The sequence below is a fragment of the Sinocyclocheilus grahami genome, unplaced genomic scaffold (assembly GCF_001515645.1).
Source record: "Sinocyclocheilus grahami isolate Dianchi unplaced genomic scaffold, SAMN03320097.WGS_v1.1 scaffold1180.1, whole genome shotgun sequence".
Taxonomy (NCBI): domain Eukaryota; kingdom Metazoa; phylum Chordata; class Actinopteri; order Cypriniformes; family Cyprinidae; genus Sinocyclocheilus; species Sinocyclocheilus grahami.
This window is the reverse complement of record NW_015506359.1, coordinates 96,790-122,624: the sequence shown is the minus strand read 5'-3', so window position 1 is coordinate 122,624 and position 25,835 is coordinate 96,790. Positions and strand designations below refer to the sequence as shown.

Sequence of the window (25,835 nt, the reverse complement as noted above, 5' to 3'; positions counted from 1 at the left end):
CACACAAACACACTCTCACACACTCACTCACACTCACTTACACACACACACACACACAACCACACTCTCACACACTCACTCACACTCACACACACACACACACACCAATCCTACACCTAAACCTACCCCTCACAGGAAACTGCATTTTTACTTTCGCAAAAAAAATTAATTCTGTATGATTTATAAGCTTCTGTACCCATGGGGACCTCAATTTAAGTCCCCACACTGCCACAAGTCCCCCCCCACACACACAGACACACACTCACACACACACACACTCACACATAAATACACAAATAATAATATTAATAAATATTTATTGTTTTCATGTTTTGACCCATGTAACATTATTATTATTAATAAACCAGTGAAATTTCACAATTATCAGTTCCAATTTTAATACTGGAGCAAAAACTACTAGCCAAACGAATGTAGATTTCAAACATTTTTAAAGACAAATGAGCAGTCAGCTATAAAATAAGAACAAATAAGCAAATTACAAGCAACAGCACAAAGAAATACAATAGATCAAAAATGAAAGTGAAATTTGTACCGTGAGGCCACATGATTAGATGAGCTGCTCACCTGCTTTCTTGATTCTCTTCCGCTCTTTGAGCTGGTAGGGTTTGTGGTCATGTGACAGCGGGACAGCATTACCGTCTTTATCACACAGAACCGCCCTCGAATCGCCAACATTCGCCACAGTCAGCTCCTTCTCAGACAGCAGAGCCACCAGACACGTGGTACCTGACAGAGACACAAACCGCACAGGAGCTGACCTTATCCTTTCAAAACAAAAGAGCGAAATACCTCATGAAAGAGAACAACCCTTAACTGATAAACCCATCATCACTAACAGCTCTGTGGCAGCAATGTAATACATTTGTGAAGAAAATGTCCCACTGAGGTAGTGCACAGACGGCTTCATGGACCAGTCACAGCTGATTGTGATTATTGGGTACTATGCTGTTTAATCTGAACACTGCCAACTACTAACGCTACACAGATCTGTATGAAGCAGTACTGTTCACAGTATGTGCATCAGTGTCTCAGCAATGGATGCTCTGCAGTGAATGGGTGCCGTCAGAATGAGAGTCCATCTTAATGCTGGATGTGTTTCAGCTGTTGTCTTCTCCAGATGTTAACTGATGGACTGAAGTGCTGTGGATTACTTGTGATGTTTTTATCAGCTGTTTGGACTCTCATTCTGACGGCACCCATTCACTGCAGAGCATCCGTTGCTGAGACACTGATGCAGTGCTACTTTTCTCCAAATCTGAGGAAGAAACAAACTCATCCTGATCTCGGATGAACTGAGGGTGAGCACACTTCATTTCTGGGTAAACTATTTCATTGAGTGCTCAGCTCCAAGGTCTAATGATTGCAGACTGACTAAATAAATATCAGACTACAGGTTCACTGCTGCGAGCTCTCACCTGCTTCATCATAGGAGGCCGACAGTTTCTCCAGGATCTCTTTGTCCATGTTGAGTATCTGCTGTTTGAGGATGGACTGGCAGGTCACAGCGCTGTTCTCCTTCTGCTTCTCATAACGCTGAAGCTGCTGCCGCAACATGACGGGAAGATGCGACTTGGCATATTCTGCTGCCGTCTGACAGACAAACAGACAATAGAAACGTTTTATTCCATTGTTGAACAAAATCTGAGACTTCAGGGGGCCTCATTTCAATTTACGAACAGACTTTTGTGTGCATTCAATTTTCTTCGCAGTGCAATGGAAAAGAGATTGCAGCGACGCCATGCTGATGCTGATGCGTTAACAACAGCTGATGCAAATTAAAATATTGCATTTGTGACATTTCTTGCTGTAAACAGGCCTTAAGGACAGACATGGTTTGAAGAGAAGTGTCTTCATCTCGATATAAACCCTGGTAAAAATAGCAGCGCTGGTGGCCTGACATCAGCGGAGTGAATACTCCAGTACCTCGGGTGCTTCCTGCACTCTGACGAACCTCAGAGGAATATTAACTACACACGCATCAGTGGCCTACACTCCAGCATTCAAGAGCACCAGAGATGATCGACTGTGCAGACACTGAGTGGGCAGATGAAGAGGTGCGAGATGCGCCACTAAACTCACACCAGATGACGATTTCACGCAACCGGTGAACCCGTTTATCAGATCTCTGCTCATCTACATCCACCATTACTGAGTGAAAGCAAACGCCAGAGCGATTCATACAGAGACATTATTCTGGGTGGAGGGTCATCATTGCAGCATTTATCAAATTCAATAATCCAGTACTTTTTGACATAATACCCAGGCAGCTTCGTATACATCTCAAAATAAGCCTGCTGTGTGGGAGAGATTTGGACAACAGTCAAAACTACATCAAAATGCATTACAAAGTATGTACTGGCTTTCCATTGCATTGTGTCCAGTAGCAGGGGAGCACTTTATCTGTATACTGTTTTTACAAATGAGGACGTACCCAAAATGAGTTTTTCTCTTTTTTTGCAGGTCTGGGTACACATTTGTCTTCAAAATATGGTTAAGTAGACACACACAAACACAGAGATGTGGCTTAATGTACTAAACACCAACCAATGAAATGCAAATTTCACACTTCACTTGCTATAAACACTATCTACTACCAAACGAATGACACTGTAATCCAAGAACCAACAGAAGAAAATGAACTCATGCCTCATGTTAGCTGTGTCTCCTTTCCAATGCTGTGCCCTCCAGAGGTCGTATTTGTCAGCCACATACAGCACAGAGGATGAGTCTCATTTAAGAAAAGAAACCTTTACATCGCAAAATATGAAAGAAATTACAGTAATTTATACCTCAAGAGGAATATTATTATGGTTGCTTTTCTTAAATAAGACGTCCTTAATGACGTATGTGCCCTAAAAATGTGACCTCCAGAGGGCACAGCCTTCGAAATAAGACATGGCTATTGTAAAGATGAGCAGAAATGTTTACATTATATCTATATATGCTTCACGCCAATCCAATTATACTTACACTGATGTTTAACACTGTTGTTACTCAAGCAAAAAAAAAAAATGCAATGAAACAAAATATAAAAGTTATTCTTCAACTACGGGCTTTGTTGAGGTTTAGAAAATAAACTCACACATCTGTCCACTAACACTTTCTAACAAGACATGCAGCATAGATTTGATTTCTCGGCATGAAATCAAAACTGAGCCTGTTTATTCTCTTAATACATGCTACTGTTATTATTGTGAACAAATCATCTGTGCATTTTAATAAACATGCACTGTTAACATTTTTTGTGTGAAATTATAGTAGATTCCCGGTTAATAATTGCATTACTTTCAGTGGGACTTCTCTTGTGAACAAACAGCATCATGCTGTGTTTCTACAGTGCATATGTATTCTGAAGCCCAGCATGCATTTTTTTTTTCATTCTTGTTGGTTTTATTTGTGCTACTGAACTTGTTTTTGGTTCACTTTTAGCAGTTTGTAATGTTGGTTTATGTTGTAAGTGTTGGTTTTATTTGTTGAGTGTTACCATTGTTGTGTTGTGTATATCGAGTTTTGACGTCACATCTTTCAAAGACGTTTCTCAGCAGTCGCTTCACTCTCGTGAAAGATTCATCCACAAACAGTTATGAATATGAAATAAGTTATTATTAATCTTCATGCTTAAATATTGCTGAAATAGTATCTTCATGCTCATACTAAGAATAGTTTGACTATCTTAAAATCAGGAAATTCACTTATTTCATATTCTAGCTTGTCATCATTTTAACAAATATTTTCATTTATCACACTTCTGACGTGACTAGATCAGAAATTTGAATATGAATACACAAGGTCAAAGATCCCAAACAAATCACTGATCACCATTATGGAGACTTCAAAACAATTACAGCAGTAAACAACTAAATTTCTCTCAGTGGCACAGTTAAACACAACTTTATAATGTGAATTCACAGTACAACAAGAGCAGTAAATGACTGTCATTTGTAAGAAAATGACCAGCATGCATCGATTTCACAGTAAATTTCTGACTACGGTAAAAAAAAGCTGGAATATGAGCTCCTCCAGAGGGCACTCCACCCCAGACTGTTGTCACTCCTTTACTAACTACATTGCCCATAATCCTTTGCCTGGACTCTTGATCACTGATTGCCTTCACCTGTGTCTTGTTACCTCCATCATCCTGATCCCTGGACTGTTTCCTTGTTTTCTGATTATTTGCTGTTTATTGGATTACTCTTTTGTCTCATCCTGGATTGTGCCTGCTTGCTGTTGTGGGCCCTGCCTGTTTGACCACTCTTTTGAATAAAGCCTGCACTTGGATTCACTACTGCGTTGTCACGCCTCCCACATGTTGCAAATTTATTGTAAAATAATACTCTTTAATCCTGTAAATTCCTGACAATTCTTTACAGTGTGTCTTGACCATGTTTAATTAAAGTGTCAATAAATCACTCTTCCTGACTGTATAGCAGTTGTCACACAGTGCATTATACATGGAAATGGGAGCAATTTCATACAGTAAATATGCTTTCAGCTGCTATTGATGCCTGGATAGTGCAAAGCAGAGTGGATCATATGCACAATTCAGCCAGGCTCAATACCTCAATATAGAGTTGGAGACCACAAACTACATTCGACCCATTTGAATTCTACACCAAATATTCTACTTGCATCTCCAATGGTTAAACAGCCTCGAAATTATATAACAAACAAATCAGCACTGACAAAATTACATCTTACAATACTATTATATATATATTCTGTTTTGTTTTTATATTTTTGTCTTATATATATTTTAAAGCAAATACTTTTGTTACCAGTGTTTTTGCATCTGCACTCACATCTTTTACTGTGTTTTACATGTACACCCAGTTGATTTACATTCTCAGTGATTTCAATAATAACATGCATGGCATGGAAGCTTTGGCTGAGGAAAAGCAGTGTGTGAGAAACTGAGCCTCCACCTGTCTATTTACATCTGCTTTTCCTGCCTGTGTTCGGTAACAACTGTGGACAACTAGATTTGGACTTTTTCTGAGAAAAATCACGGCTCAAGAAGAGTTTGCCCATGTAACTCAATGCTAGAGTACTGGGAACGGTTTTAACCCATTTGTGCCCAAATTTTTCTGAATGGTTTCATGCATTTCATGTTAATAGTGTCCTATGTGAAAATGTTCTGCATTTATTTTCCCCAGGTTTTTGTTTTTTTTCTTGAAAATCGTATATTTGAATGTGCGGCAACTATAGCTGCACCCCTTCGATGTCAAATTTGAATAGGAGGAGAGCTTTTGGCATCTAACTAATAATAACTGCAATCTTTACTCATAAACAAATTTATAATGCATTGAAGTCCAAGAACATTCGATGCAAACCCAAAAAAAAGGCTGCATCTACACTGTAAAAAAATTGCTGTAAAAAAACGGCCATATTCTGACAGTAGCATCCTGTTTTTTCATTACAACAGTACAATCCCGTAAAAAAAACTATGAATTCTAGGTAATATTTGTTATTTTCGAGAAAGTAGCCTTCTGCAGTTCTCGTAGTAACAGCGTTGAGATTCGACACTCAGAGACTGTGTTTCAAATCACACCCTACACCCTCATTCACTATTCCCTGCATGAGTTTACTAATACAGTCCACCTGACAGAGAGAATGAACACTGATGAGTGACTTCAGACACTGATGAACAGCTGCTGTTAACGAGCACAATCACTGAAGAAAAGAGAAACACAAGAACTACAACTGACTTCAGTCACAGCCGAAGATGAAATCAACTGAAATAAGACAGCAGAACACGATCAAACAACTCCACACACAGCATTACACTTTGACTTTATTTCTGTCATATAGCTACAAAAACTATTTGAGAATTAACAGAGGTTTAGATGGCTTAGTGAACACGTTTTGTTTGACCTCACCCTCGAGGCGATCAGTGTTTGCTTTAGTTGGGCTCTTGACCTGTCACTTTTTAATATTAGCTTGTTGTAGCTGTGTTTGTAAAGCATGTTTGTTATAACAATAAAAGCGTAGAAAATTTATGATGAAATAGTTCTGGTTAATTATTGATGATGGTGTAATCATCATTTTGCGGCCTGGTTCACTGATCTTGAAAACTATAGTGTGGATTTTCACTAGTTTCATGTTGTTTAAGATTGCTGTATGAATCTGCAAAATGAGATGATAGACAATCATGATGGATTTTGAAAACTTCTTATATTCAAAGGCTTTAATACTGAGGCATCTCTTAGACACACAGAGACATGAAGAATCAGCGTATGAATCTCAACAATGGTGACAATCAAAAGCTTCATGCTGCAGTGCATGCTGGGTACCAGCACAGAGCTAACAATGAACTGCAACGATTTGAGTTAAAGTCATGTTTTTAGTTATTTTGCTGTTACACATTAAGTGTTTGCAGGTTTATACTAAGAAATATTCCTTCTCAGTGGACTCAAATGAAGTAAGTTCACAGTACTAACATCGTATGAATTCTAGTTTTTAAACTCGAACTGTTTGAAGCAATGGGAGCGGAGTTCATTTCCATGGTAGAATTACGGTAAAACACTGTAAAAAATAAGAGCTGTAAATTAACAGTACCTTACTGGCAACCCTGCTGCCAGTAAACTACTGTTATTTAACGGCACAATTTTTTACAGTGTAGCTTATAATCTCTTGAATATGAAAACACAACAAATCCATTTGTCTTAAAGCGGCGGAACGTAGTGCAGAACTAAGTGCAGCCATTAAGTTGCCCCAACAGGGTATTGTGTATCAAAGAGTTAAAGTAAATAGAATGAAGAAAATCTATATAATAAAAAGAAAATTACGCATTTAACTGTTTGATTACCAACATTCTGCAACATATCTTCTTTTGCGCTCAGCAGAAGAAAGAAACTCATAGGTCTGCAACTTGAGGGTGACTAAATGAAGACACAATTTCCATTTTTGGGTGAACTTTCCCTTACGTAAGCAGTGAAGGTACAAGTAGTTTTATACATTTACATAAACATATTTGCATGCTATACTTTGTGATGTGAATATATAAAATATCAATTTTTTTATGAATAGGCACATATTGATTCGGTCAAATGGATTAACCCTGACAAAAGTCCTTGATATTCATGAAATGAATGATATTCTTTTTAAAATATATGCTTATTTAAATAAGTATCATGTGTAGGCTACACCCATGATTGTTTATTTAATTACTTATTATTGAACATGCAGGTATTTTCATTCTTAGTGGTGTGTTAGTTAAATGAAAATAAATAAATACAAATAAATAGAATGAAGAAAATATTACATCTATATAATAAAAAAGGTATACCTGAAAGAAAAGGCCCATAGTATTCAATGGCTGACTGTAGTAGGTGATTTCATATAATAATGTAAATGTAAACTCATTACTTGTCTGAATTTCAACATTGTAATGGAATCATAAGTCATAAAAAGAATTAGGGTCCTTGACCAATTAGAAGGAAATGCATCCAAACTGGATAAAGGGGCCTCAATATTTTGCCCCTTACAAGACATAATGTCATAAAAGGGTCATAAGATCATCTATAGCAATTAATCCCATGCGTTTATCTTTCCATTCTTCCTTTTGAGTGACTGACTGAAGTTTGTAAACTGCTGCGGTCACTTGAAAACTGGAAAATGACAACTATAAACTGCCGGTGGGCTTAAATGGGTTTTAAGGCATTGCTAAGTGTGTTTCTAAGGGTGTTCTGAGCTGTTTCTGAATGGTTTCAATGATGCACATAACAGCTGCTGCACCTTTTGCACCTGTATCTGAATATTGTTTGATCTAACATTTGATTTTTTTAAGGTTGACATCTTTATGCGCACCATTTTATCAGTAAAAGGCCAATTCGATGGAAACAGGCTGAACACAGCAAATTTTGCAAACTTTTTTCCCCACATTTTCACTTTGTGGATAACAGAACGGTGCAAAAAAATGGATTGAAGCATGGCTATTGATCACTGGAGCAGTTTTGGATATATCGTGTGTGTGTATGTATTGTGTGATCTCATGCTGTTTGCTTGTTGCCAGTACGTCAAAACGACAAAATGTAAATTGTCTGAAATTTAAAAGACTGGTACATTTTGTAAAAGTGTGGCAAGGGGCGCTCTAAAAAAATATCTGATTGGTATCGGCCACAGCAAAATCGACCATTAATATTCTCAATCCCTGCATTGCAACTGACTCGGATCACACCTGTAAGAAAACACTTTTCAAGTACAGAATCAAATCTGGGAAAAAATACACTGATGTGTAAAATTAGGCTTTAAAATTATTTTTCTACCATATTTTCCAAGGAATATACTGCTTCTCTAATACAAAACTTCTACTACACTAAAATGCCAGTGTTTGGATGTCTGTGAAGGTGAAAGCAGGAGTTTGAATATTGTCCCATTATGAATTGCACTCAACACATTTTAGATCTCACTAGCCGGGTTTCCATCCAAAGTTACGAATTTAACTCGTGCGCAAAACTCGAATATCGCATACAACACTTGCGAACAAGCATCGTTTCCATAAAATAAGTCAAAGAGAACAAAATCGGCACTTCCTGATAAACTGGCACTATAAATCACTAAGAATAATATAATAATTTTCATATATAATAAATTACTCGCGCCTCAGAGCGAGCAGCTTTCGGAGGTGGATGCTGCTGTTTGGGAACGCAGTCATGTAAGACATTTCTGGGAGGCAATTTTACAGAAATACTTTGATGACAGACTTTGCTCGTGCATTTCTGAATGTCCATAACAACATTTCAGATGCTGTGGAATGAGATCGGTCCTCTGGTTAGTCAGGTTTTGCCGTCCCATAGCGCAAAGTCACATTACTTTTTTTGATGCGCTTGGAGGAATTTATTCGCAAAATGCATTTCCATCTCCCATTATTCACATCAACCCTTTTTCGCACGAGTCAAAAACCACCTCAAGCGAGCATAAAAACATTTTTGCGAATTAAGGGATTTTTATTCTAAATTTGACATAGCTAATGGAAACATAGCTAATGACATGAATTTTGGGTGTTTGGGTTCACACGCTTGTATATGTCTGGGGCCGTACCGTCCGAATGAAACACTGAATCCACAGACCAAACGCTTCATATAGTGAATAAGAGCGTTTCACACCTGCGTCACATTTGCCATCTGCTCCCCTCATGTCTCTTTCTGAGGAAAGTTCTACAGCTGCTGCATTTTCACCCATCACACCTGATGACCTTCAGCCTGGATGAGAGTAAGGGTAAGGACGTTCCCATCCTTCCAGCAAAACACTGATTATCTGGGGAATGCTGATGTTTTTGTAGACCAAAAACCACCTCAAGCGAGCGTAAAAACATTTTTGCGAATTAAGGGATTTTTATTCTAAATTTGACATAGCTAATGGAAACATAGCTAATGACATGAATTTTGGGTGTTTGGGTTCACACGCTTGTATATGTCTGGGGCCGTACCGTCCGAATGAAACACTGAATCCACAGACCAAATGCTTCATATAGTGAATAAGAGCGTTTCACACCTGCGTCACATTTGCCATCTGCTCCCCTCATGTCTCTTTCTGAGGAAAGTTCTACAGCTGCTGCATTTTCACCCATCACACCTGATGACCTTCAGCCTGGATGAGAGTAAGGGTAAGGACGTTCCCATCCTTCCAGCAAAACACTGATTATCTGGGGAATGCTGATGTTTTTGTAGACGATGTATCTGTGCTTTAGGGACTGTGTGACCCAGTGAGTGGATAATCTGGACAATCACCGCCACACTACATCTAGCTACAAGTCAATGGAAAATTCAACTGGACTCAATCCATGATAGGACGGACCACAAAACCAGTCATAAGGGTCAATTTTGTGAAATTGAGATTTCTGAAAGCTGAATAAATAATCTTTCCATTGATGTATGGTTTGTTAGGATAGGGCATAGGGCTGAGATACAACTATTTGAAAATCTGGAATCTGAGGGTGCAAACAAATCTAAATATTGAGAAAATCATCTTTAAAGTTGTTCAAATGAAGTTCTTAGCAATGCATATTACTAATCAAACATTAAGTTTTGATATATTTACGGTAGGACATTTACTAAATATCTTCATGGAACATGATCTTTACTTAATATCCTAATGATTTTTGGCATAAAAGAGAAATGTATAATTGTGACCCATACAATGTATTGTTGGCTATTGCTACAAATATACCCCAGCGACTTAACACTGCTTCTGTGCTGCAGGGTCACATATTTGTTTATTATTTATATGCACCATAAAACATTTTTTTCAAAGATGTAAAGAAAGATTACTGGAGTACATTTGACAAGAAAATACTATTTCAGTTTCACGACTTCAAAATTCCATGTTTAATTTAACGTGTTACTTGCCATTTCTTTGTAATTACTAAATTACTAGCAATTTCTGAATAAAAATAGATTCTACACTAATGTTTTCAGTGTAGTTTGTTTGTATTGCTTTTATTCTGCATATAATTTGCTTGTTCTACTGACATCCGAAGCACACGCACAGAAAGCGGCTGTCACAGCATGTGAGCACTAAACTAAAGTTCTCATTCACACACAAGCTTACGTTAAACACACACAAGTTACAAAAAACAGTGGGTTATGTCTGTGAAGGCAAACAGCTGGGAAATAAATTGCATGTTTATTTTAGATCTGTGTGGCAGCAGCAATATACAGTAAATAAATCACTGTCACAGCATGCGAGCACTAAACTAAGTTCTCATTCACACACAAGCTTACGTTAAACACACACAAGTTACAAAAAACAGTGGGTTATGTCTGTGCAGGTAAACTGCTGGGAAATAAATCGCATGTTTATTTTAGATCTGTGTGGCAGCAGCAATATACAGTAAATAAATCAATTAATGCACTGCTCTGTCTTCTCTGAGGCTGGGACTCTAAACAGTGTTCTGTGCTCGTCTGTGCAGCCAAACACAGAACAGTTAGCATGTTTTGCTCAAACTTTCTCCATGGCATTAGAACTAGTACACTGTTGTCGCTTGTGAAAACACAGTAACGGTGCCGTGGGTGTAAACTTACAGATTAAGGGGCGGTAATATTATAATGAGATCTTTGCCACGTCACCAAGCGAGCGAAATCAGACGCGCTGGTTTTCTCAGACGCTTGCAGAAAAAGGCTTCCCAAAACAAAGTTTCTGGGTTCATCTTCTTCACGTTTGCTTGGTTGGTAGATGCACCGGGACCTGATTATAGCACTTAACACCTGGAAAAGTCAGATTTCGCTGAAACGAGTCTGCATCAGGATTATTCGCACAAACATTCATCCAGTCCCTGATACATGTGAAAGCAACCAACGTGTGCTGGTTTCCAGAGGAATTCCTCTATTCAGCATCCTGAAGCCAATACAGTTGATTCAACTTTGTCAACATAATCACAGAGTTTCTGTGCACATCACAATCTTCTTTTTAACCTGACAAAAGCATTCATTACCAGCGAGTCGTTCATTGCAACATGAGTTTAATGAGAATTTCTATTTCCGGTTGAACTAACACTTCAATTCTTTTAAATCACAAAGCACTTCAGCCCTCTTCACATGTTACTGATTTTGATCAAAGGATGTCAGTCCTCTCTGAATTGAAAATATTCTGTCCATATGATTGTGTTTATTAGCACATTAGAGTCCATCTGAAATGTTCTGGAGTCATTCCTGCCGGGGCCTTCCTTTCATCCTCTGACAATCTGATTAAAAGCTGACCGCACAACTGTAATCAGAAGCAGTCAGCAAACACACACACACACACAAACACACACACATATATATATATGGAGTGTGTAACATCAGCTGCACACACATCACACCGACGTCTGCAAAAATCACCAAACTGTAGGGCAAGATCTTACTATACTGGGATATACTGGAACCTGAGTTAATACCAACACTTAGCTTGCACACAGATTTGATTTAAATAAGTTACTTCATTTTTGAACTAGTCTGCTAGACAGAGTTTTAGTAAATGGATCTAAACCATCTGTCTGGAGAATTCCATCAGATGCCAGCAGCGTCCAAACATGTGCTCAGCAGAAACAGACCTTCATCTTCAGAGGAGCACAGATGTGTGGATGAAAAATAACATATAATAAAAGGACACATCTTAGTTTGAGAGCAGACGCCTGATGCCTCTTGGTGTCAACAACCTGTTACCGGCAAGCAACCACCAGCAGGTAAGGCTGAAGTAGGGGTGTGCGATATATATCGTCTGCGATAATATCGTAATTGTTGTTTTAACGATGTGCGATTTGACATTATCGAGTATTTTGCAAAAAACATTCAAAACATGCACAAAGCGCACGCATACGTTACGTGAAGTGCATTTAGAGTGCGCTCTTTCACGGCATGATTCAGTCTAATAAAATGCATTTAGAATGATCTCAAATTCAAGACACAGGGACAGAAAATGTATACATTGCAACATGACGGTGTTTCGTTCCTGAATGAATCAACCATTTAAATGATTCGGTTCAATCGCAATGACTCACTTATAAACAGTGACTTGCTGCCACCTACTGGTGGTTTTAATTTCACATTTTAAGTTGCTTTTTATTATTTTTAATATTAGTATTCAACGTTTTATGTTGAATATATCAAAACATTATTTATGCATTTGTAATTGCAGGTTAAATGCATTAATGTCTTGCATTAAACAGTGTGTAAATACATCTAAATGCCACTTCAGGTGCAGCTTCTGTGTTGATTTCATTTGCTCGGTAACAGCCCACATGTCTTATTATTCTAATTCACTGATTAAATGTAAGAATTTGACTCAAAAGATAACGGACACTTTTAAAGAAAATGGCTTTATAAAGGTAAAAATGTCCATAAAATGTAAAAATGAGTTTAAACTTTTTGAAAAAGATTACATATCAGTGTGAACCGACCAGCACACAGAATATGAATAATATCAAAAACTTTAGGAGACAGCTGTCCACGGCTGTCTTTAAGATACCAGCACAATAACACACTCAGCAAAATATTGTCTAATTATCGTTGTCGATAAAATCCCAGAAAATATGGAGATATATTTTTTTTGTCAATATCGCACACCCCTAGGCTGAAGGACCACCAAAGAAGAAACGTGCATCTTCAACTATGTTAGCCCACCAGGAGGATGAACCTGCAAACAGAGTCCAGAGCCCTCAGGCTTTACTGCCAGGTTGTCTTCCTGCCTCTAGTCAAGAAGTAGAGGTAGGGAGACATGCGCGTCTGCTGCTCCCGTACCTCACCATGAATCATCAACAAGGCTTTCTCTAGAAGATTTTGATACTGTCTCACTGGTACGGTCCAGTTTCCCAACCAGAAGATTTCTTAGTGCTGAACTGCCCTGATTGTACTGATGTGATTGGTCAGGCTCTGTAATACGGTTTCGGGTTTGAGCTGGGTAGGAAATTCTGTGACCCCCCTGATGCTTGCACTTCAATCATCTATGACAGATGCCCCTTTGGATGGCAGCATCAGAGCTGCTGGATGCTTCCCTACAGGCTCTGGGGTCAATCGTTCTTTTTAGCAGGAAAGCCCTGGGGCTACTGACTCAGGCTAGATGTCAAGGTATGGCAAGCACTGACAGACTACTAGAGCAGGGGTGGCCAACTTCAGTCCTGCAGAGTTTCGCTCCAACCCTAATCAAACACACCTGAACAAGCTAATCGAGGTCTAAGGGTTACTAGAAAGCTACTGGCAGGAGAATTTTTATCAAGGTTGGAGCAATGCTCTGCAGGACTGTGGCTCTTCATCACCGAAGTTGGCCACCCTGATTATTATGGCGCTTTTCCACTGCATGGTACGGCACGGTACGGCTCACTTTTGGGGGGGTTTCCACTGGGTACAGTACCTGGTACTTTTTTTAGTACCACCTCGGTTGAGGTTCCAAGCGTACCGTACCGTTGCTAAAACGTGACGTGTAAACTCTGCTGATCCCGGATTGGCCGGAGAGTCGAATCGTCACTACCTGCGTCACTGAACTTGCGACACAAACACAACAGAACCGCTAGATTTAACTCGGCACAGCCAGCGAAGGATCGAACGCAGCTGTTTTGAACGAGCGCACCTTTTTTTAACAACCAAAAAATGGCTGTTTCGTGGTCTGTTGAGGAAGTACAGACGTTCCTCTCGTTGATAGCAGAGGAGCGGATCCAGCGAGAGCTTGATGGGGCGATCTCCATCTCCATCTCAAGAGACTGGTGTCACAAGGGTGCGGTTTGATCAGTTTGAGAGAGATACAGGCCAGTGTCCAATGAGTGTCCAGTGGACCTCATTGCTAGCAGAACAACAACACGTTGTCTCCTATGGTTTGCGGTAGAGCAGGAGCAAGGGCCACTGTGTGCATGGCACTTAAATCGCTAGTGCATGTGGGATTTCTAGATGTTGCTTCACAGTGCCTTATGAGCCTCTTGAACGAGCTGACATTAAGCATCTTTCTATGAAGACAACCTTCCTCTTGGCCATAACATCAGCCAAAAGGGTCAGTGAGTTGTTATGTCCTCTCAGTGAGTCTACAATGCCTTAAGTAGGGTAACCTGAGGATGATTCATTTTCTTGCACTGATGGATGACTTTCCTTCATCAGACCCTTAATTTATCATCAAGAGCCACAGGTATTAATTTTGTGCTTTCTATACCAGCTTTTTTTTTACTCTCAAAGAGGCGGCACCTGTTGACTTGTATTTTATGAATCATCAAGGACCCCGGTTTCAGCTAAAAATCATCTTTACTGTTCTACTGAAAAAAGAAACACACCTACATCTTGGGTGGCCTGAGGGTAAGTAAATTAACAGCAAATTTTCATTTTTGGGTTAACATCATTCAAAGGCTCACCCATGCTCACCAACACCCACACATGACCAACACACTTGTCCAAATGCTCAATCATACTCTCACACACCATGACACCCACTCTCATCCACACACCACCACACGCTCTTATTTAATGCTCATCCAGACGCTCACCCACACTTCACCTAAAGCTCACACGTGCTCATCTAAACACATGCACTCTTCCAAACGTTCACACTTACGCTCACCCATACCTTCATCCATATACCCGTGAGGCCTGAAATCACATGCAGGACGGCACACAGTTTTACTCACTTCTGAAAGTTAGGTTTATATTGTGCACAAAACATTTATTAGCTGTAACAAGTGTGTCGAATGAGTACGTTCATCAGTTCATTCACACCTTCAGTAACCCAAAACACATACACTGACTGAAATGCACAGACATTTCAAAGCTCTAATCTGGAAATAGTTTTTCATCACTCCGCTCTGACATTAACAGCCTTTTTATTTTAAGCATACTGAACCGTGACCTGAAAACCAAACCATCATATTCATAGTCCTAATTATTACACATCTACATGACAGTGGTTTGCAGACCTTATTAGTGAGTCTTGATGCCGAAAATCATTTGGACTCGCATTTAAATTCAGTAGGTATTATATAAATAATTGATTATACGTGAGGGATTATGTACATCTTGCCTTAAAATAGTGTCTTTGTACAATCTGGTAATAGTGTTTGTAATTTATTATGCAGCTTCTCACTATTAAATCTTTTCAAGAGATTCAAAAGGTGCCTTTTTTAATATTGTGATTGTTTATAAACTGCAATTATGCTCATAATCACAATTGTTTTTATTCGTTATATTTCCACTTTGTTCGAATCTGCTGTTGAAAAATACAATATAAAATGCAGGTGCAAGAGCAACGACAGAATTTACATGTTTTTCTATATATCGCAAAACTGTTTAAAACTGTGCTTGAGAAGTGTTTTTGCCGATATTATGTTTACGAAAATTAAATTTGAAACTGGCCTTTTTTGTGCATTTATTGAACCAATGCTGTTTTGTTTTACATTAAAGAAATTCAATTCATTATTTTTTTTATATGCTCCCTAACGACTGAATTTTTAGCTATTCTGTGTTTAATACAGTATATAACAGACTTCTGACAAAATCATGTATTGCGACAAAATTATTTAGTTCAGTTACTTATTTTATTTCAAGTGGATAAATGTGGTCAAAACCAACACGAATCTTAATTAAGCAATGAGTGGGGTTGTTTGCACATCATGTAAACATCTTCATTTGAATAAGCCCTTACTTTGATTGTCAATAATCACATTATTGCATGCAATATGCACTTGGTGACTTTTCAGGCCAGAGCAGCAACTCTGGAAAGATCGCAGGCAGATGCAGAATGAGCACACTCTCACACCACATTCATTCACTCTGGAGATATAATCCATAATAATGATCAATAATACCGCATGTTCTTACATGCCATTCGTTTTATCTGTCATTTACTAAAACTGACAAATGGACTAAACTCCCCATTTCTTAACATAATACACTCACTCTGGCCTCATTAGGAGAACTTTATAGTTAAAAGCACTATAGTTATTACTAATCCAGTTGTGTTTCTTCAAATCTGCTGCACTGGATCCATGCAATAAGTGTTTAGATGATGCACATTGTCATTGGTTTGGTTGGTGCTCACAGATTGGCACAGATATCATAACTGTGAGTTGATGAGCATCATTTAGAGAAGTGATACCACAGTTCACCATAGTACTACATTTACCACGATCAAAATAAACAAACTCAAACTGCCTGTTTTTTTTTATTCATAGACGACAACACTGAAAAATTCAAAAATCTGCGGTCTTAATAATACATAGAGCTCAAAACAGCGAAAACACTCATTAGTTATTCTCATTAAGAAGGAAAAAATGAACTAGTTTGACATAAAAATAGCCATTCCATTTATATTTAGCAGAGACAAAAAACAACCAAACAATGATAACAAAAACAGCGAAAACACTCATTAGTTATTCTCATTAAGAAGGAAAAAATTAACTAGTTTGACATAAAAATAGCCATTCCATTTATATTTAGCAGAGACAAAAAACAACCAAACAATGATAACAAAAGTGTGTGTGTGTGTGTGTCTAAAATTCCAAAAACAGCTGCCTGTTTCTCTTAAGCCTGTACAGCACAAACACAATGCTTAGTGTAATATGGCTTCCAATTATTTCCAAACAAGTAAAGAAAAGCTTTTAGAATTTTGATCACACTTTATGTTAAGGTCAAATTCTCACTATTAACTACGACTTTTGCCACAATAAACTCCTAATTTGCTGCTTATTAATAGTTAGTAAGGTTGATGTTACGTTTAGGAATGGGGTTTAGTATTAAGATATCTAAAATGTGACCCTGCAGCACAAAAGCAGTGTTAAGTCGCTGGGGGATATTTGTAGCAATAGACAACAATACATTGTATGGGTCAAAATTATCAATTTTTCTTTTATGCCAAAAATCATTAGGATATGTGATGTAAGATCATGTTCCTTGAAGATATTTTGTACATTTCCTACCATAAATATATCAAAAATGTATTATCATTAGTAATACGCATTGCTAAGAACTTCATTTGGACGACTTTAAAGATGATTTTCTCAATATTTAGATTTTTTTGCACCCTCAGATTCCAGATTTTCAAATAGTTGTATCTCGGCCAAATATGATCATATCCTAACAAACCATACATCAATGGCTTTCAGATGCTGTATAAATCTCAATTTCAAAAAATGTATGCTTATGACTGGTTTTGTGGTCCAGGGTCCCAAATATGGTCATGCAGAAAATGGGCTTTAATATGCGCTTTATAAGCATTAATAAACAGATAGTAATCTGCATGCTAATAAGCAACTAGTTAATAGTGAGAATTGGTCCCTAAACTAAAGTGTTAATTTTTATGGAAACCCAAAAAGTGATGGTAGCATACGAGATGTCATAATGTTGGTACAGGCCACACTACTGAATGAGATATCTGCATGTTACAAGCCGCTTTAAAGAACAGCATAATACTTTATAGACAGAAAGACAGACAGATCCATGCACAGACAGACAGAGAGACAGATGCATGCACAGACAGGCAGACAGACAGACAGACAGACAGACAGATGCATGCACAGACAGACAGACAGAGAGACAGATGCATGCACAGACAGACAGACAGAGAGACAGATGCATGCACAGACAGACAGACAGAGAGACAGATGCATGCACAGACAGACAGACAGACAGATGCATGCACAGACAGACAGACAGACAGATGCATGCACAGACAGACAGACAGACAGATGCATGCACAGACAGACAGACAGACAGATGCATGCACAGACAGACAGACAGACAGATGCATGCACAGACAGACAGACAGACAGATGCATGCACAGACAGACAGACAGACAGATGCATGCACAGACAGACAGACAGACAGATGCATGCACAGACAGACAGACAGACAGATGCATGCACAGACAGACAGACAGACAGATGCATGCACAGACAGACAGACAGACAGATGCATGCACAGACAGACAGACAGACAGATGCATGCACAGACAGACAGACAGACAGATGCATGCACAGACAGACAGACAGACAGATAGAGAGACAGATGTTTACCTCTCCACCATGCCCATCGAAGACGCCAAAGATGGTCGGATGGCTCTTGTTCAGTGTGTCCGTGAGAATGTCAAACCTGTCCTCCATGTGGTCCCTCCTGCCCTGGATCGAGTACACCGCCGCACTCTTGCTCCTGTGCTGCCAGATTCTGGAGAGCTCCTCGTCCAGCTCGTTCTGCATCATCTCCGCCACCTTGCCCTTCATCATGTTCACCGCGTCGCGGCTCGAGCGCATGATGGTCTTCACCTCATCCGTGTGGAAGAGGAAACTCCAGAGAGCCAGACTGAGACAGAAGAGCAGCAGGGTCTCCGGCCGGTGCCGGAGATAGCGCATGATTCGAGCCAGCAGAGACATCGGACCCATGCTCTCTCTCTCACACACACACACACACACACACACACACACACTGAACTAATGACGGCGGCGCATCAGAGGCTCGTGCGCTCCTCCTGCGCAAACATCAAAATCCTGTCCATGTCGAGACACTCCCTTCGAAAATGATTATAGATGCTGTTTGTCTTCTTTTCACAATAATAAACAATAGATGCAATAATAACCAGATTCCTAAAAAATGGTAAATAAATGGCGTTTTTAGTCCTCCGACGCGGCTTTCTTGTGTGCGCGCGTCTATATATAATATATATATGAATCAGATCATCAGTCCCAGAGCTTTGTGACTGAGTCTCACACTCACATACAACACGATGGTCTCACACATGTTTATTTTAATTCTACTACACCCCTCTTAGAAATATACACCTGTCAGAATAAAAGCCCCAGCTCTGTGCTGGAGTAATGGATGATGAATGGTCCAAATGAAATTGCTGAGAAAAAATATGCAAACTCGCAGTGTAATCAAATGGATTGTTGAAGGTTTGTTTTGACTAAATAAATAAATAGCTGAATGGACATGAAATATTGTTTTGATTTGCGGTATATGTGAGAAATAAGAAACATCTGTCCAGCAAATCACTTACCAAGTACAACATTCAGTTGCCCTGTTTTGGTATTAAAGTCACCATGAAATCAAATTGGACAATTCTTATTTTTAAGAGGGCGGGAAAACCTGTCACATGATATCACAGCAATAGCAAACCAAAGATCCAATCAAATCCCGATGGTCCAAATTAAATCCCGCCCTACATTTGTTCTTATTTGAGAAAATCTGGGGTCGGTCTTCATCTGAATCACACAAACAACTACAATCCAATACAAACCCTCCTTCATGTACTCTTTCAGAAGATGTGAAATCGCTTCTTGACATGATGTTAACCACACAAACAAGCAGTATTTGAGGGAGCGGGTCGAGTTGAACATAGGCGGGCATTATGCAAATGTGCAAAAAGTTCCCGAAACAGTTATCTTGTGTTACTGTGAATTAATTGAGAAATGTGCAATATGACGACTCTAGTTAAAGGTGCCATAGAATGCATTGGTACAATATTTTAAATTGTTCTCTGATGTCTCCAGAGTGTGTATGTGAAGTTTTATCTTAAAATACCCCACAGATCATTTTTTATAGCTTGTTGAAATTGCCACTTTTAGGGTATGAGCCAAAAAGTGCCGTTTTTGTGTTTGTCCCTTTAAATGCAAATGAGCTGGTGCTCCCGCCTCCCTTTTCAGAAGAGTGCAGAGCTTCAATGCTAGCGGGCACATACCGGTGTTACGGTTTAACTGGTGGTGACCGTGTTACTGACTTCACATTGCTTCCAAATGCAATTTTTAGCTACCACATTCTGGTAGTGCGTGAAGGCAGCATCAGTGAAAACAGGCAGACACAATGGTAGCTTTAGCAACATTAGCCTTACAGAGAGCCAAGAAGCTCTTTTGGAAAACAAAATATGACGCGTGATGCTTACTTTGTCTGTAGTTTGTAGTTCGTTTGCGCACGAAGCGTTGGTATCGATCCCTCTTTCAGAAGTAATCTTTGCACAACTCAGCGCTGAACTGACCCTCGTTTGTGATCAGCACAAACATATAGGACTTTAATGTTTTTCCGGGACATTTCCTTCGAAAATGAAATGTAACCACCGTGTCCTTAGCGGTGTATGGAGACTGCTATGTTCGTTGGTGCATCCCAATGCACGACACTTGTAATGGCTCTTTGGCGCTGACATTGTACAGCAGCTACTGCAAGAAAACAGTAATGGCGGACCGCTGCTTCTCACTCAGGGCGGGGTCTATGCTAATAGGGCAGAGAGCATCACAAATGGGCGGGACTTTCCCAACGATGATGTCATAATAGGGATAAATCTGGAAGCGCTCGTTTAGAGAGACTGTTTATGATTTATTGGGATTATAAAAAAATGAGTGGGTGGCTTTTTACCATTATAGGCTGGTTGTTTTCACACACTGCGGCCACACAACTGTGTTCGACCACCTTATAAAAGTGATTTTTGCATTCTATGGCACTTTTAAGAAAGTCCCACCTTCTAAAAACACAGAGTGGAGGCTCATGACTTAACAGTTCAGGGTCAGGGCCTTAGTCTCCTGAGATCCGCTCTTAGGACTGCACGTGTGCATTGGCCAGACCAACACAAAACAGATGCTTCTTAACACTAGCATAAAAAACAACATTTATGAGACTGTCAGATTTGTCAGATTTTATTGCTGGTTTGAAATATGTTATGTGAGTTTGGCAAAAAGTGTTTGAGATTTTGGTATTTCCCCATTCCAAGTAGAAAGTTGGTCTTGCATGACCGAAATAGCTGCCAATATGAACAGTAGTGATGGGCGCTTCGAAACACTGCTTCACGAAGCTTCCAAACCTTTAGTATAATCAGTGGATTCAGAACTGTCACGTGATTTCAGCAAACGAGGCTTCGTTACGTCATAACTGTTTCGAAACGTTTCAGAATTTCAGCAGTTTGCCGTTGGGTGTGCAGCTGTGTTAACCGCGGCAAACCATTCAATCAGTGTTTATAGTTTATACCTGATCAGTTTCATCAATTTGTAGACATCTTAATGAGGAATTTGTATGATTAAAAGGAATAGCAGTACATAATAGTCTCTTATTGGCCTGTTTACCTGAGCCATACATAGAACAAACAAAACAAGCTCTGAAAATTGATTAAAGAACACGTTATACTGACACTTAAGATTTAATGGTGATTATTGCATTTGCTAGATTATTAAAGTGACGTGATGTGTAGCCAAGTATGGTGTCTCTCTTTTTATGCATGTTTGGCTGAGTTTTCATGACATTTTACACCATTCTGACCAGCAGGCGTCACCAGAGTGTGCTGTTTCGAACGCTTCCCTGTTGAAAAAACAGCATATGCTGGTTAGGTATGTTTTGACGCTGGGATGCTGGTTTATGCTGGTCATGTGCTGGTTTAAACTGGTCATGTGCTGGTTTAAACTGGTCATGTGCTGGTTTAAACTGGTCATGTGCTGGTTTAAACTGGTCATGTGCTGGTTTAAACTGGTCATGTGCTGGTTTAAACTGGTCATGTGCTGGTTTAAACTGGTCATGTGCTGGTTTAAACTGGTCATGTGCTGGTTTAAACTGGTCATGTGCTGGTTTAAACTGGTCATGTGCTGGTTTAAACTGGTCATGTGCTGGTTTAAACTGGTCATGTGCTGGTTTAAACTGGTCATGTGCTGGTTTAAACTGGTCATGTGCTGGTTTAAACTGGTCATGTGCTGGTTTAAACTGGTCATGTGCTGGTTTAAACTGGTCATGTGCTGGTTTAAACTGGTCATGTGCTGGTTTATGCTGGTTTAAGCTGGTCATTTGCTGGGTTATGCTTGTCCTTTGCTGGTTAATGCTGGTCCTTTGCTGGTTTGCTGGTCCGTCAGGGACATTTTGCATTCCATATTTAATGAGTATTTTGCATTTTGCTTCAAATGTTATTGTTGCCAGTGCAATTTAGTTGATTATTATTATTACTATTATTCATATCGGGGTGTACCTTTGCACACAAACCTTCGGGAACATTTAGAATTGTGTGCAAAACACTCCTGTACCCTGCTCAAGTCCTGTTATAAAGTGCATACAGACAAAATTATTTCTTTTAACATAGGTAGCTTAGTAAGCGACTACACTAGTCATGCTCTGATCTGAATCTTCACATTCCCTGACAACACACGTACATCACAGATACGTCTATTTGACGTCTGCATTACATCTGCAAGACGTATTTTTAGTGTTTGCTCATCTGCAATACATCTATAGGACGTTTCCTATCAGATGTCAAATAGACGTTTAGAAGATGTCTTTAAGATGTTCACGATTTACAAACCTGATTCCAAAAAAGTTGGGACACTGTACAAAGTGTGAATAAAAACAGAATGCAATGATGTGGAAGTTTCAAATTTTAATATTTTATTCAGAATACAACATAGATGACATATCAAATGTTTAAACTGAGAAAATGTATCATTTTAAGGGAAAAAGAAGTTAATTTTAAATTTCATGGCATCAACACATCTCAAAAAAGTTGGGACAAGGCCATGTTTACCACTGTGTGGCATCCCCTCTTCTTTTTATAACAGTCTGCAAACGTCTGGGGACTGAGGAGACAAGTTGCTCAAGTTTAGGAATAGGAATGTTGTCCCATTCTTGTCTAATACAGGCTTCTAGTTGCTCAACTGTCTTAGGTCTTCTTTGTCGTATGTTCCTCTTCGTGATGCCCCAAATGTTTTCTATGGGTGAAAGATCTGGACTGCAGGCTGGCCATTTCAGTACCCGGATCCTTCTTCTACGCAGCCATGATGTTGTAATTGATGCAGTACGTGGTCTGGCATTGTCATGTTGGAAAATGCAAGGTATTAAAAGTCTATGTATAAACTCTCATTTTAACACATTTAAAAGGCCAATTCTATTGTGAATAAAATATAAGTTTATGAGATTTGTAAATTATTCCATTCCTTTTTTACTCACAATTTGTACAGTGTCCCAACTTTTTTGGAATTGGGTTTGTATTTTGTGTTTTTGGGTTACAACGGATAATGTCTTGGGTTTGTGAATTACTATACCTTTTCCATTTGTACATATTTTTCTTACAGTGTACTAACTGATCAACAAACGCAGGTACAAGCTACTAACATTGTGTATCATAAATGAACAATTATTCAATTAAATTGAACAGTTGCAAATAGCAATTATAATTTAATTCATGTGATGTGTGTACTTCTAGGCATCTTTGGTTTCCTCTTTTTGTGTAATTTAGATGTAAAACGTGTGCTTTTTATCTTTTTATTGTGATAAAGTAATCACCTTTGGCTTGTTCTTGTAGTCATGGAGTACATGCAAGCCCCGGCATCAAGCACACAAGGCAACATGTGAGTATTACATGAGTCTTTTTCGTGTTAGTTCATCTCTGTCTAGGCTCTAGTAAGCCACACTTTCTCGGCTTGAGCTAGCTGTTTTGATTGAGATCCCATCCTTTCTGAATCCCTCGCTCTTCTTTTCTCGCAGCCTGTGCTCTATGTGTGGCATTGCCATTCCTCCAAACCCAGCCAACATGTGCGTCTCCTGCTTGAGGAATAAAGTGGACATCTCGGAAGGAATTCCCAAACAAGTCTCCGTCCATTTCTGCAGGCAGTGTGAACGGTGCGGTCTGTCAGTGTAACTGACTCAACAACCCTGACCATGTCTTCTGTCAGTGGATAGTGCAGTTCGGGTCAGAGCACAGCTGAGAAACATTACCAGATAGAGTTCCGGTGCTTGATTCTGATTGGCTGAGCCGAAGCTGTTGTAAATTACAAAGTAACATACACATTTGTTTACGTTTGTGTGTTGTTCGGCAACCACTTTGTAGCAACCACAACTGTTTCTGAGGAGCTACATTGTTTGGTGGAAGAATAGTTTTTATTAATATCATTACACTTTATTTGCTCTGTTTTATTTTGTGTAACCTTACTATATATATGGAATAACCGTGTTATAAAAGCAATAACCCCCGTGAAGCCGTGGTTTACAGTGAATTTATAACAGCTCCGCTTCGTGTCGTGCCTAACAACGCCCCTTAGCTGTTATAAATTCACTGTAACCCACGGCTTCACGGGGGTTATTGCTTTATTAACTCACAGCTGATAAATGCTTTGTGAGCAGTATATAATGGCCAGATTTTAGTTTTTGGGTGAACTATCCCTTTGAATCATAAAAAGCAGACGAAAGCATCATAAAACTCCTATTAACTACATGTTGATCTTTGTCTTCTCTTGTCAAGAAGATAAATGACAATGAATGGTCCTCGTTACTAACGAGATCTGTGTACAGCTCAAAGACAAAGAGGTTTTCAAGCATCAAAACAATAAAAGTTTCATACAGCTTTACACTTTTTCTTCCAAACATTAGAATGCGTCCCGTTTACTTTCCTGTTTCTGCGCAAAAAGTAATGACTATCATATAATTTTGCCGTGATTTACTGAAGACACACACTAAAATGTCATTAAGCGCAGCAACATTAAAAGATCACCATTCAGCCAAAACAAATTAATGATCGTTTTTAAATCTTTAGCAATCTCCTTCAAGCCACTAGGTTTTACTCATTTGTCAATAAGAAGGTTTTAATCATTTAAAATATAGTAAAATTTAGTATGAGCACACATATATATATATATATATATGTGTGGTGTCACGAATCTGGTCCATGAACTTCCAATTTCATTGACTCTCGCACTACACTCTGTTGCACATCACCCCGGACTACATTTCCCATCATGCATTGCACTGATTGCACTCAGCACGGATTGCACACAGCTGTTTACACTGATTGCACCCAGCTGTTTCATATCACTCCCTCACTATTTAACACTCACTCTGATCCCTTCCCTGGTCCGAGTATTGTTCAGCGATTATCACTCTCCTAGCGATAGCGACACTACAGAGCCCTCGTTTGTTTCCCTGCCTTAGCCTTAGCCTTGTCTGTTTTCTCCGGTTTTGCATCTTCGCCTGTTTTCCAAGGAGTGAATGCAACTGGAGCTTAAAGGACTTTATTGACTATGCCTTGCTGACTACGGGGTCAGCGTTCACGGTGGGTGTCGCGGAGGAAGGAAGCGACACCATGTCTGTGACTGAGGTGATGGCTGAACCAGAGCAAGCTCACAAAATGGCGGCAGTTGCGGAGCCTGATCACAAGATGTCGGACACAACCACATCTAGTCTAGCCACAGTTGTTCTTCCTGAGTCTAGTCAAATCACAGTTGTTATTCCTGAGTTCAGTCAAGTCACAGCTGATCGTCATGAGTCCAGTCAGGTTCCAGTTCATTATCATGAGTCAAGTTTAGTCACAGCTGATATGCATGAGTCTAGTCTAATCACAGTTGATCATCACGAGTCTAGTCAAGTCACAGTTGTTCTTCCTGAGTCTCGTCGAGTCACAACTGATATTCATGAGTCTCGTC

The 25,835-nt window shown here is 39.3% G+C and overlaps 2 protein-coding genes across 2 annotated transcripts in view; one reads left to right on the top strand and one right to left on the bottom strand.

The window, feature by feature from the left end:
* LOC107567676 (protein phosphatase 1L-like) overlaps nucleotides 1–19,158 on the bottom strand; it is a 20,416-nt gene extending 1,258 nt beyond the window's left edge. The window contains exons 1-3 of the mRNA XM_016253388.1: nucleotides 18,483–19,158; nucleotides 1,437–1,611; nucleotides 586–747 (exon numbers count right to left, since the gene is read on the bottom strand). Coding sequence (XP_016108874.1) covers nucleotides 586–747; nucleotides 1,437–1,611; nucleotides 18,483–18,845 — 700 coding nt within the window. The 5' untranslated portion in view covers nucleotides 18,846–19,158. The remainder of the gene's footprint in view (nucleotides 1–585; nucleotides 748–1,436; nucleotides 1,612–18,482) is intronic.
* A 4,542-nt stretch (nucleotides 19,159–23,700) lies between these two features.
* LOC107567690 (60S ribosomal export protein NMD3-like) overlaps nucleotides 23,701–25,835 on the top strand; it is a 4,601-nt gene continuing 2,466 nt past the window's right edge. Inside the window, exons 1-2 of the mRNA XM_016253411.1 lie at nucleotides 23,701–23,768; nucleotides 23,905–24,039. Coding sequence (XP_016108897.1) covers nucleotides 23,725–23,768; nucleotides 23,905–24,039 — 179 coding nt within the window. The 5' untranslated portion in view covers nucleotides 23,701–23,724. The remainder of the gene's footprint in view (nucleotides 23,769–23,904; nucleotides 24,040–25,835) is intronic.